Below are 14,318 nucleotides of genomic sequence, written 5' to 3' on the forward strand. Positions count from 1 at the left end.
CTTAACTGCCTTGTACCTTGTTCTATGTTTCAAACACTCAGCTTGATGACGAAAGGTTTGTTTCGTGGTTCAGATAGAATCTTTTAAAACCTTATTCATGTGTTGTGTGGTTCAGACTGACATACAGGTTAATAACCACACTTCTTTTATCCTGCCTTTATGCCAATGAGGCTGCTATCCACCGTAATCTAATTCCGTGTTTCATGCAAACAGGAACATATAATAACCATTGTGTCCTGTAAATAATTTTTTTCGGACAATGAGGTTGATACTACCGTATTTCATGTGTCAGACAAAGAGGGTTATATTGACTCATTCCTGTGTTTCAGGTGTACTTTTTTAAAACTTTTTTTCTTCTATTTTGTGCGTTTCAGACATGGAGGATGGAGCGAGTATCGACAGAAACAACTTCACGCCGGTCAAGCTACCCCCCTCCTCCTCCTCCACGACGGCCACCCCCTCCTCTAACGGACCACGGCCTCACCGCTGCGAAATCTGCCAGAGGTCGTTCCGGGAGGTGGCCACGCTGAGGAAACACGAACAGCTGCACAGAGCGGACCGGCCCTACGTGTGTACCACGTGCGGGAAGTCCTTCCTCTGGTCCTCCAACCTCAAGGTAGGGTCTGGTCTAGTAAGGTTCCCGCGCAGACACATGCGTGCGTACACGCGCTGTGTGTATGTGTGTGTGTGTGTGTGTGTGTGTGTGGTTGGTTTTCTCTCTGTTTTTCTCTGCCTATCGTTCTTGGTCTCTGTCACTTTCACTGTCTGACTGTTTCTGTCTGCCTCTCTCTCTCTCTCTCTCTCTCTCTCTCTCTCTCTCTCTCTCTCCCCTCTTTTCTCTCTCTCTCTTTATTTTCTCTCTCTCTCTCTCTCTTTATCTCTCTCTCTCTCTCTCTCTCTCTCTCTCTCTCTCTCTCTCTCTCTCTCTCTCTCTCTCTCTCTCTCTCTTTATCTCGGGCGGGGACGTAGCTCAGTTGGTAGCGCGCTGGCTTTGTAGCCAGTTGGTCGCTATCAGCGTGGGTTCGATCCCCACGTTCGGCGAGAGATTTATTTCTCGGAGTCAACTTTGTGCAGACTCTCTTCGGTGTCCGAACACCCCCGTGTGCACACATGCGCACGAAAAAGATCCCACGTTCACAGCGAAAGTCTCAGGGCTTGGAAAACACGAAGACACGCATGCATCATCTCTCGTCTCCAATTATCATGATCGTATTTCGATACTTTCACGAGACAAACCCAATGCTGGTGTGTCGAAGAAGACAGCCACAGCGGGCTTGTTCGAATCAAAGTGTCACACCATATCTTCAACGTATTACCAATACCTGTCCCATTATAGACCAGTTGGTCTAAGAGGACGTTAAACCCTAATAGTCAGTCAGTCTTTATCTCTCCCCTCCCCCCCCCCCCTCTTCTCTCTCTCTCTCTCTCTCTCTCTCTCTCTCTCCCCCTTCTCTCTCGCTCACACACAGACACACACACACACACACACACACACACACACACACACACACACACACACACACACACACACACACACACACACACACCATCTTCCGGTTGCTAAATATGTCTTTCGCGTTTTGTTTTCTCCTGATCCGTTTCTCTCTATGTCCTCTTTTCCCGTCCTGTCCGCCATCTCTCTTTCTGTCTATATGTCAACTTTTCCCGTCCTGTCCGCCATCTCTCTTTCTGTCTATATGTCCTCTTTTCCCGTCCTGTCCACCATCTCTCTTTCTGTCTATATGTCAACTTCCTGTCCACCATCTCTCTTTCTGTCTATATGTCCTCTTTTCCCGTCCTGTCCACCATCTCTCTTTCTGTCTATATGTCAACTTTTCCCGTCCTGTCCGCCATCTCTCTTTCTGTCTATATGTCAACTTTTCCCGTCCCGTCCGCCATCTCTCTTTCTGTCTATATGTCAACTTTTCCCGTCCTGTCCGCCATCTCTCTTTCTGTCTATATGTCAACTTTTCCCGTCCTGTCCGCCATCTCTCTTTCTGTCTATATGTCAACTTTTCCCGTCCTGTCCGCCATCTCTCTTTCTGTCTATATGTCAACTTTTCCCGTCCTGTCCGCCATCTCTCTTTCTGTCTATATGTCAACTTTTCCCGTCTTGTCCGCCATCTCTCTTTCTGTCTATATGTCAACTTTTCCCGTCTTGTCCGCCATCTCTCTTTCTGTCTATATGTCAACTTTTCCCGTCTTGTCCGCCATCTCTCTTTCTGTCTATATGTCAACTTTTCCCGTCTTGTCCGCCATCTCTCTTTCTGTCTATATGTCAACTTTTCCCGTCCTGTCCGCCATCTCTCTTTCTGTCTATATGTCAACTTTTCCCGTCTTGTCCGCCATCTCTCTTTCTGTCTATATGTCAACTTTTCCCGTCCTGTCTGCCATCTCTCTTTCTGTCTATATGTCAACTTTTCCCGTCCTGTCCGCCATCTCTCTTTCTGTCTATATGTCAACTTTTCCCGTCCTGTCCGCCATCTCTCTTTCTGTCTATATGTCAACGTTTCCCTTCCCACTGGCTATCTTCTGCCAGTGTGTGTGTAGATGTGTCCGTGTGTGTGTCCGATAATAAGCCCCATCTATATGATCCGGATATCGATAACTCTGCTTGTCTGTGGAATAATTTACAGAATCCACTCTGTCAACCATTATTTTCATTTTTTCGTTACATGTCCTTATCCCAACATTACAAGGCTGCGAGGTTGTGCCACAGCTTTGAAGCATGTTACCTCTCTGTGATTGGTGTTGACACAGCGAGACCCTTATACGTTATTATATTGTTTTGCGCATTATGACCTCTCAGAGACTTGTTTTTACATTTCATGATCTCTCTACAAGATAGTATCATTCTGAGGCATAACTCTTTTACGTGATATTATTTTAGGCATGTTAGCTTTCAGAGAATGGTGTTTGTATAGTATGACCCTTTTACATAATAACGTTTTTCGCATAAATTATGACCTCTCAGGCACTGATGTTTACATGCCATGATTCGTTTACATAATATTGTTTTCATCAAACTGCCTCTTAGAGGCTAGCGTTAACATAGCAATACCACTTATTTTGAACATGTTATCTCAGAGAATAGGGTTTATGTGTAGCACGACCTCTTTAACATGATGGTATCGTGATAAAGCATGACCCTTTAACATTACGTTGTTGTTATGAGCCAGATGGCGTTGAACGTATGCTTTTTCACTCGTGCAACAGCAATAAATAAGGCAATACAACGAAAAGCAGAGGTTAGGCGTTATACAACAGCTGCACTAGAGGCAGTAACATTAGAACCAGGTGACACTAAAAGCAATGGGAAATGGAAGTATTAGCGAGCATGGGAAGTAGAGGGAGGAAGGGGGTGTGCGGGGATATTTTAGAGTGAGCAGATGTTTGATCTTTCATTATTGCTAAAAACGGGTTATTAAAGTGTTGTTGTTGGTGGTTTTTATTTTTTATTTCTGTTGGTGCCTTGCCGTCGTATGTCCTTGACCTCTAGCTCTTGTCGCAGGGCAATACTTACGTGACAGGCGTACGTGTACTCGCTCCGGGACATTCTTTCAGCTTTTCCAATGAAATAATACATGTCTCTCTCTCTCTCTCTGGGACTTGAATCATTCATTTGAAACTGCGCAGTATACCGTGTTCCTGAATGTCTGCGAAGGGATATTTTACAAACGACTTCGGTCGATCCTAAATCCTAAAACAAAAAACAAAAAAACAAAACAAATGAAAAATGCAAGAAGCAGCTTTTCTTCTCATCTCAGACAAGCAGTCAGTACACGCCGAGTTGTGACGATAACCGTTTTTCATTGATGGCTGTTGTTTGCTCAAGTTGGTTTTGACCTGCATGCGTTGCTCAATCGATCGTTCCAGGGACTACCTGCTGTCACGTGACCAAGACCTGCAGGGCCCCCGCTCACTGTAGACACTCGGTCACGTGATCGCTACCTGCGGGCCCCTGGGCCCAGGTTGCATGGGCCAGCACCACACTGTTCTGTCAACTACAGTTGAACGAGTCAAGTGCAGTAATCCAACAAAATCGGGTTTCATGAAAAAGCCTGATTTCAGTTGGGCGACTGTGCCTCTTCGCACGGGGGTGATGATGATGGTGCTTCATGTCCAGTCCTACAGGCCATAGTTTTTGTGCTTAATAAGGACTAGATATAATGGGCTTCGTTAGCCAATCGCACGGGAATTGCCTCGATTACAGTGCTGCCCTCCCACAGCACCGCAGTCATCAGACGTGGTCCGACTGTCAGTGTGACCAGTCCATGAAACCTGCCCCAATACCTCAACACACAGACCGTCCTGTGCATGTCAGTCGGGCGGTACACGGTGAGCTAGCGGGGACCCGGCGAGCCATATGGGACGTGGTGTGATAGCGGCAGGTTGAGATAGTAGCTACCCACGTGAACTACACGCTCTCCGGGCTGTCAGTGCGGTGCGGTCGATATCAGCGTGACTGTGGGCTGCAGGTTTCTTTTTACATTACCGCATATTTAAAGGAGCTTTCACACACTGATTTTTCTTTTTGAGTAAACGCGTTATGATATTGAATACTCCGATACTCTGTAGCCAGTTTTCAGTGTGTTTCAGTAATCAGGGAGGTGCAAGCTGAAACATATCAAAATTAACCCTAAACCTTGGAATTTGTCTCCAACCCAATGCCTACCAGTAAGCCCAACATCGCCCGCGAGACACTCCGTAAGCAGACCCTGGAACGCCCGGGAATGGTTGTACACTGTGCTACCTACTTCACTTTTGCATTCATGTTACCCACAATGCAATGTGACGCATATTTGTGTCCAGTTTCTACCCCCTTCCTGCCAGGTTTGAGCGGTTTGCAGTTTCTAAAAACTCGCTGTGGTTACTTTGCAACGATTTGTTGTGGACCCTAAAACAACCACCACCACCGCCACAAGCGCCCCCCCCCCCCCCCCCCCCCCCCCTCAGTCAGATAGCAATGAATGCAGATGACAACAGACAATTTAGGCTTCATTGCAGAGGACATACGTGCCAAGGACGACCTGATTATGCTTTCCGCCAGGTGATGGACAGTAGCTATCTGTGCACCTGGCAGGTAAAAGCGCAGCAGCAACACCTGCCTAAATGCGTCATACTTTACCTGCTTGTTTAAGACTATGACATGTCTATGCTCACATCAACAGGATCTGACACCAGCTGTTTGGTTTAAGAGACGAGATGGTCTGTTTCTTAACGCTAGACATGATCCGACGCTCCTTCGCCTCAATGTTTTCGAGATGAGATGATAATTTATATTCCTCAGTTTGAAGAAACTTGTCACCTGTTAGTTTATACTTACAGCATGCGTTATTCCATGCATGTCAGCTCTAAAGCTAATCCAGCATCTTGTCGCCTGAAGGTGAGATGAAATAATCTATAGGCTACATCAGTTCTAAGGACGATCCATTTCTCTCTTTTCTTTAAAAAATTTTTTTTTAAACTGTCTGGAGAGAACGAGCCTGGGTGCAAAAACAGGGCCTGTCATCTTGTCAAAGTTATTACCGTCAACACGGTGACGTCTGATGACGTGTGTGTGATGACATGTGTCTCTTGGCGTGTCCTGTCTTCTCTTAATAATAATAATAATGAGAGCTTATATAGCGCGAACCACGGTCAACTGTGCTCTCCGCGCTTTACATAATTATTAACTATGAATAAAAACCATTCTATTTAAACATCAAATAAATATACATTCTAACAAAAATAACGTAACTGTAATCGAGTGCCGTAACACTACGATCACCTCGGGAGGCGAAGTGCAATTAAAAAGGATTGAAAACAGACATAAAAACTGTTATGCAAACCCGAAGGTTTCCATGAACATACAGACAATCGGAAACCACCAGACCCCATCACAAACAGAATTCCACAATCCACCGGTGTTGACTTAAAGGCCAACAACTCGGGTGCAGAGTCTGCTATGAAAGGAGCGGTAGCCTCCCCTGTCACATAACAATAAACTTTGAGCAACACATTCTCCCCTCTTCTTGCTCCAACTTCTTTTTCTTCTTATCTTTAGTGTTCATGGGTTGAAACTCCCATGGTTTTTACGTGTATGGCCGTGGAGGTTTTTTTCTCCATTAAGGCAGCCATGTTCCGTTTTCGGGGGAACTTGCTGTGTGTCTGTAACCCTCTAAACTCTCATTACAGGATATTTTTCGTGCGTATTTGGTCTTGTGCTCACGAAAGGGAATAAGGCACTAGCAGGTCTGCACATCACTTGACCTGGGTGATCACAAAAAACCTCCACCCTTTACCTACAAGGCGCGACCGGGATTCGAACCCCGAACCTTCTACACGAAAGACCGACATCTTAACCACTCGGCTATGAAGTATGAACTAAAATGAACTTTAGAAGTATACTGATTACCAAAGGGAAATATGCTACAAGACGTGCAGTGCTATCGTTTCATGAAACTTACACTATGTTGGGACTACCGTAACTCTTGATTTTAAAAATGAAAACACGTTTGTATGAACAGTTGATGTCTGTAGGATTCCCTGTAATGCACGCAGGTGCGTAGTAGATTTCACATTGTATGAACAGTTGATGTCTGTAGGATTCCCTGTAATGCACGCAGGTGCGTAGTAGATTTCACATTGTATGAACAGTTGATGTCTGTAGGATTCCCTGTAATGCACGCAGGTGCGTAGTAGATTTCACATTGTATGAACAGTTGATGTCTGTAGGATTCCCCGTAATGCACGCAGGTGCGTAGTAGATTTCACATTGTATGAACAGTTGATGTCTGTAGGATTCCCTGTAATGCACGCAGGTGCGTAGTAGATTTCACATTGTATGAACAGTTGATGTCTGTAGGATTCCATGTAATGCACGCAGGTGCGTAGTAGATTTCACATTGTATGAACAGTTGATGTCTGTAGGATTCCATGTAATGCACGCAGGTGCGTAGTAGATTTCACATTGTATGAACAGTTGATGTCTGTAGGATTCCCTGTAATGCACGCAGAAGTGACGGAGATGTTAATGTGTTTCTTAAGGATAAAAGTAATTAGACAAGGCATACACTGCAAGTCTACATACCTACCAACAGACAGACACGCGGGCAGACAGATTACAGTCGCAAGACCTTGTGTTTTTAGCTGTACATATCGTTGACTTGTACATAGATGATGCAAAACGAAAAAGTCTTCTTCGGGCCCGAATGACAAGCACCATCGTTGACTTGGCTGGTCTCCTTACAGCGACGAGAAAGAACCCGCGAGACCTATTTAACAGGATGATTTATTTTCCCAGGTTAAACATAAAAAGGGCATTAATAATCATTTAAAAAAATGACGGGAGGTGTCACACGCAAAAGGTGTGTCAAATAATTATGTCAGTCCTCTTTCCTCCTTCGCGTCAGAAACACTTATCAGACACACCATGCAGACTTATTCACCTTGTCTTACAGCCTTAAACACTGACTTATTCACCTTGTCTTACAGCCTTAAACACTGACTCCCTTTAAAGTGAACGCTTGTTTTTTACGAGTGAAAACTGAACTTGAAATTGTTTTCTTCTAACGCGAAAGTAAATCCTGTTCAACATAGTATTAGACGAACACAAGAGATATACCCCACAGGCATACACAGGTTTTTCTGTTCATTTTCCCAGATCCATTCCCAGTAACTCTTCCTTATCTTCTCCAGTGTTTTGCGTTTATCTCCCTTCCTTCGTGTGGCGTCAATCCATATTCCCGTTACTATTTTTAGAAGGTCACTGTCCACAACGCTTTCATCCCGGCGAAGCCGGATATTCCCGTTACTATTTTTAGAAGGTCACTGTCCACAACGCTTTCATCCCGGCGAAGCCGGGGTATTCCCCTACTTCTTCATTCGGCTCTACTTCTTTCCGGCGAAGCCGGGTACCCGGCGAAGCGGGTATTCATTCTAGTATATATCTTCTGACTTTCAATTGTTTCTTTCACAACTTTTGATATTTTATATATATATAAAAAACATCAGAAATTGTGAAAGAAACAATTGAAAGTCAGCAGAGACTTTCTTCCGAGATTTGTTAAAATCTCTTAGCAGAGAAAGAGAGAGAAAAAAGTATCCCTTCACAGACAGCCTATTGGGAGCATCAGACCCTCCTCAAGGGGGACCGAGATTTACAGAGCAAAGTCCCTTTGTGGGGGACGTATCACAAACAAAGAATGTCAAGTGGCAGCCCAAATTTTCGACCTGTTGCCAGGCCTTCCTCAGGGGCGTGTAATTCTGCGAGACGCCAATTCATGCATCAATTACTAAGCAACACAATACCATGGTTATTTCTGTTACGAATCACAAAGCAAATATTTCAAAGATAAAATTTACATTCAAGCTTAGATCTACTTTCGTTTTGATTGTAATCAAAACAAATGTACACGTGCGAATTCCAAAGTTATTACGTCAAAGGTATACGTATCTTGTAGTGACGTATTCGTCGCTGGTGACGTAATTTCAAAGTTAGAACAAAATGGATACTTATTCGCGCCGTGAACAGGCAAAAGTCTACTTCATGAAGCTTACTGCCCAGAAGCTTTAGCACTGAAATTTCGTTCATTCTCTGTTTCACGTCCACACGTGTGCACACAAATGAAAAACCCTAGATCTGTGTGCATGTGGGGCATTCAGACTTCTCATGGCGGTTTTTTTTCTCACCCTGCTTGCTATGTCCATGAGCGTATGCACACACGAGAGAGAAGCCTTACAAGTGTAGGGTCAATCAGACTTCTTATGGCCTTTGTGTTTCATTCTTTTTGACGGGTCCAGGGGCCACAGTTTCATAAGATAGCAGTGAACCGACTGACAGTCGATCGACTGCCCAGTCGATGGACTGTGGTTGATCGCCGGGTCACCGAAAAGCGCGTTTCATGAGCGAATCACCGTCACCCGCGGACAACCGCAGTCGACCGACTGTACAGTAATCCGAATGGCCAAGTCGAGGGCTAAATTTAGCAACATTATCACTTCCGTTTCCTCATTCGCACGTGGAAATGGCCGATTTCGAAGAAAAAACAAGTCTCGGCCCGCTCAAAATAACAATGACCGAGACTTTCAGTAATTCCTTCGCGTGACGTCTAACCCTCTTACGCCATAATGTGACGTCTTCAAGACATAACCCTGACTTGTCTCCTGGATTACTGCGTCATGATAGATACATTTCGAAGAACAATCACAAGGTTTGGCTCACAATCCAAAAAAGTGTGAGCATTCTGCCATTGACTGTGCGGATAATTACATTTATTGTCGGTTTACCGCAGTAAGCCGACCACAGTGTTGGGGGGAGAGCATCACCGTGTTTGGCCAACTTCCGGTGAGACGACCCGCAGTCGGCCGACTGAAATTTTGTTCGTGAAACCCGATAACGTCGGATTACTGTGGTTCTCTCGGACAACTGCAGTTGGTCGACTGTGTTTCTGGCTTATGAAACTGGCCCCAGAACGTGAGCACTTAACAGAGCGAAGAGAAGCTATATACATGTTGGATCATTCAGACTGTTCATAAACTTTCACACATGACAAACACGCAGGAGAGAGAAGCTATTCAAGTGTGAGGATATTCATACTTCATGAAATTCTTCTCAATGCTCTTCCACATGTCCACAAGCGAGTGCACACAGGAGAAAGAAACCCTGCGACTGTTTTGTTATTCGTGTTGTTAATAAAATGTTGTTAACATTCTGTGTCATATGCTCACGAGTGTGTGCATACAGAAGAGAGAAGCCCTGTAAGTGTGAGGGTATTCAGACTACACGAAACTCTTCACAATTCTGTTCCAGGTGTGCAGGAACGTGTGCACACAGGAGAGAGACCATATACTTAAAGGGGTCGTTCAGATTGTTCATCAATTTAGTTTTTTGTTCTCTCTGTTGCGCGGTTTCACGAACGCGTGAACACACAAGAGAGAAGCCCTACGAGTGTGGAGTCATTCATACTTTTGATGACCATTGTTTTTCATTTTGTTTCGTATGTCCTCAAGTGTGAACACGGAAGAGAGAAGCCCTACAAGTGTGGAGTCACGCAGACTTCACATAACCTTTGTTTTCATTCTGTTAAATCAGGTCCACGAGCGCGTCCACTCAGGAGAGAGATTACCATTGTTTATCATACTGTTGCGTATGTCCTCAAGTGTGCACACGGGAGAAATAAACCCTACAAGTGTGTCGTCATTCACACTTTTCAATAACTTTGTTTTTAGTCTGTTTCTATAGGTCCACGGGCGCGTGCCCACAGAAGAGAGAAACCCTAAGAGTGTGTCGTCATTCAAACTTTTTCATGACCTTGGTTTTCTTTATTTTTAATAGGTTCACGAGCGCGTGCACACAGGAGAGAGAAAACCTAAACGTGTGTGTTCATTCAGACTTTTCAAGATCTCTGTTTTCATTTTCTTGCCATAGGTTCACGAGCGCGTGCACACTGGAGAGAGACCATACAAGTGCAAGATCTGTCACCGTTGCTTCACGCAGTCCAACGACCTACGGCGCCACGAGCGAAACGTTCACATGCGCGGCAAGCTATATGGCTACAAGCACGCCGGGGCGGTGGGCATGGGCCGAGGAGCGGTAGCAGCCGGTCCGGGGGCCGGCGGCTCCCAGGTCAACATCGCCACGTACCAAGCCTTTGCCATGCAGCAGCGCGCCTTGCTGCAGCAAGCCCTGACCTACGAGAGTTACCTCCACAACGCCGCCGCCGTCACGCAGGCCCAGATGTTCCCCCAGCCCCCCGCACACATGATGGCCAACAAGGCTGACGGCATGCACATGGCCATGCCGGGGGGAGGAGGCATGGTCCACAGAGGGGAGGAGCAGGGCCGCAGAGATGTCCAGCGCTCCCCTATCAAGCTGGAGCAGGTCACCCCGCCCCAGACCCCGGGGGAGGGGGAGGGTGTTGGGGAGAAAAGGGGCGTGGTCAGCTCTCACGGTCACGACAGTCTACAGCACAGCCCCGTCAGTCCTCGCTACATGCCCTCCTCCACCTGCCACGCCCCTCCAATGCCCCCCCTCACCGCCCCCCACCGCTCCCCGCCCATGCTCATGTCCGTGGGACACGGGCCCTACAACGCCAAGGACGCCTCCCCCCTTCACCAGTCCCCCCACCAGCTGTCCCCGCCCACCGCGCGAAACTCCACCCTGCCCTCCTTCAGCAGTTTTCGTCACCCCCCGCACAGCTCCACGGAGTACGACCCGGACCAACGCCACGCCCTCACGCCCTCCTCTCTGCCGGGCACCATGGGGCGGGGCCGCGAGTCGGAGCTGGGTGAGGTGAGGGAGAGGGAGGGGGACAAGTACCCGCCCTGCGACAGCGTGATGGACCTCAGCATGAGCAAGACGCCGGACCCTCGGCCCAGCTCCGCCCCCGAGAAGGTGATGAGCCCCGGAGAGCGTGGAGGGGAGGAGCACGCCATGCCCCCGCCCAAGACGCCCAGCAGCGAGTCCGAGTGCGACGGCAAGCGTGACGTCACCACCACCTCCTCCACCCCCGTGGCGGACAACGGCATCCACCACTGCCGGCACTGCAACATCTTCTTCTACGACTACACGATGTTCCATCTGCACAGCAGCCTGCACAGCCCCTACCCCGCGGACTACCCCTTCCGCTGCCCGTCGTGCGGCAAGCACTGCCAGGACCGCATCGAGTTCATGTTCCACACGGTGTGGCACGTCAAGTATCCGCACACCATCCCCGAGTACCAGCCCTTCAAGGAGACCATGTTCTCCTGAGCTACCAGCCTTTTATTGAGGTAAGGATTTTGGACTCTTTCTGTATGTTCTCCTGAGCTACCAGCCTTCTGTTGAGGTAGGGATCTCAGACTGTTTGTGAATATTTGGGTACTTTCCAGCGCACATTTTACATTTTTTTCCAATGTGATAATGGCTTTTGTGTTTTAGTACACGTTATTTGTATTTTTGACCAAAATATGACATTTTACACAGATTCGAGACAGACAGTGTTGTCAGTGTTCCTCAGAGACCGCGCCGTGGTTTATCGGAGGAACAATGACGGTCTTGATCTGTGTAAAATGTGATATATTAGTCCTAAATACAAATAACGTATACTGTGACTGTGACCTTGCAGTATGGGACAGACCTACGCATGACCTTGCAGTGTCAGGCAGACCTAAGCATGACCTTGCAGTGTCAGACAGACCTAAGCATGACCTTGCAGTGTCAGACAGACCTAAGCATGACCTTGCAGTGTCAGACAGACCTAAGCATGACATTGCAGTGTCAGACAGACCTAAGCATGACATTGCAGTGTCAGACACACCTTAGCATGACCTTGCAATATGAGCCAGGCCTAAGCATGACCTTGTAATGTTGCCTGTTGCAGGCTGGGAAGGGCAGGCAGGCAGACCGGAGCAGCTGGTTGTACTACACCATGAGTACGGCCGTACTTATCTACCTCGCTACCACATCCTTCACGGCACACGCTCATCCTCTCGCCACCTCTTGCTTCTTACCGTCATTTCATCCTCTTCGTCTTCTGCGTCATGCACGCTGTCTCTATATCAGTGACGTCACGCGTGACGGTATGTGACGTGCTGCCTACCTCAAAACAACTACAGGCAGCGACATATGGTGGCACGCTTCGTTTTTTTTTTGTCCACCGCCTTGGAGGAACGGTATGGTCCGATTTGTGCTTCTGCAGCAGAACGCTCTGCAAAATGCTTCAGTAGGATGTTGACATGATGTACAGCGTTTAGAGTGACCTTGGTTTTGCTCTGCCATTGTGGGGTGAACAAAGAACGAAAAGATCACGACATAATGAAAAAATGTTTCTATTGAACTGAAGTGCTAGCTCATTCACTGTGACGTCCGTTACTTCATACGACCTCCATCTTTTGATTCTTTGCCATGATGTTTCTTTAGTCTTTGTCGTGTTTCTTCTTTAGGATACTTACATCTCCTCTTTATTTGTGGAAGCTTCCTTTGTGTATGTCGTTCAAGGGAGGTTGACCACGTGACGATCGACTTGCTTGGTCTCCTAGTGGCGGATACAGGACCAACTGTGCTACAGTGCTGCCGTCAGCTTCTGTCCATGACTTAACCTTCGTGTCATGCTTGTCTGGGAAATAACATAAAAATACCGTGCCATGCGACTTCTGCCTTGTTAACAAATAGGGGGTGTATTTTGTTTTTGACTGATGATACTATTTGCTTTTATCATCACAACGTATGTCCCTTGATGATTTTTTGTAACTTCGTTAACACGACAGAAAATGTGGACGTAAGTACCTGTTTCCTCAGCGCTGATGTGGCTGACGGGATGAAGAAAGTGCGATCAGTCAAAATGGGCGCGATTTCATTGTCCGGGCAACATGCCGACTCCGTGACCTTAAGGTTGACCAAGACTGGAGTCAAGACGTCTTCGTATTGCTCCTAGTGGTCTCAGTTAGCCCTGCTTGTCCTGACGATGTTCAGAAGATGATTGTGTCTCAGCAACAGTGACAGATATGGGCAGGGTTCACTGATATATCTGCACAGTAAAACGGACATTGGATGCTGGTTGCAGGGTTATCCGCTTAACTGTACATTCTTAAAATCCCGAACAATGTTGCTTTATGAAAATGTATGAACTGCCTGTGCCATAATGTCATAGTACCTTGGTGATATCAATGTTCACTTTACAACGTTAACTTCTGCGAGCTGTCCGTAATAGTGGTGACCTTGAAATGTTTTTACGCGCTAAATATAATTTATCGAAACTCGTGAATTAAATATGTCTTGCAGAAAAACGAGCTGACCCCAGTAAAAATAAACTTGTTTCTCCACAACAAGTTATGAAAATAAATTCTTTTATGTTACTTGCAGTTGTTAACTTGTTTGAATATATTTTTGCCAGACGAAAAATGTGTACATGTTCTACACTACATAAGATGTTGAAGCCGAAATGTTGGAAACTTTTTTGTTCCAACTTTTTTTTTTAGGCCAAAAAAAAAAGTCTGTTTACGGTATCCCGACCGACTCTATTTTTTCGCGCGACCCTAGACTTTCTTTTGGCATTTGGAGAAGAAGAAAAACAATATGTTTTTTGGGGGGGGAAAAAAAAAATCCCGACCTACGACCCTTTTTTTTTTGGCCTCTGTTACCGTAAACAGACTTTTTTGTTGTTGCCTTAATTGAGTTTGCTATTGTTTCTTGTATTTGTTTCTGCTAAACCCAATGGTCAAAGAACCCAATAACAGTATACGTTTCTTTATTTCTCACACTTGCTGACATATATATATAATGTGTTTTCTTTGCAGAATTTAAAACTTTGAGTTGGAGCACAATTATGCAAAGGGAGAGATTGTCAACTATCAGA

General features: G+C 46.2%; 1 protein-coding gene across 1 annotated transcript in view; it reads left to right on the top strand.

The window, feature by feature from the left end:
• LOC138980730 (uncharacterized) overlaps positions 1 to 14,009 on the top strand; it is a 106,298-nt gene extending 92,289 nt beyond the window's left edge. Inside the window, exons 3-5 of the mRNA XM_070353635.1 lie at positions 375 to 616; positions 10,412 to 11,754; positions 12,345 to 14,009. Coding sequence (XP_070209736.1) covers positions 377 to 616; positions 10,412 to 11,734 — 1,563 coding nt within the window. The 5' untranslated portion in view covers positions 375 to 376 and the 3' untranslated portion in view covers positions 11,735 to 11,754; positions 12,345 to 14,009. The remainder of the gene's footprint in view (positions 1 to 374; positions 617 to 10,411; positions 11,755 to 12,344) is intronic.
• The last annotated feature ends 309 nt before the right edge of the window (positions 14,010 to 14,318 follow it).

This window comes from Littorina saxatilis, linkage group LG11 (genome assembly GCF_037325665.1).
Source record: "Littorina saxatilis isolate snail1 linkage group LG11, US_GU_Lsax_2.0, whole genome shotgun sequence".
Lineage (NCBI taxonomy): Eukaryota > Metazoa > Mollusca > Gastropoda > Littorinimorpha > Littorinidae > Littorina > Littorina saxatilis.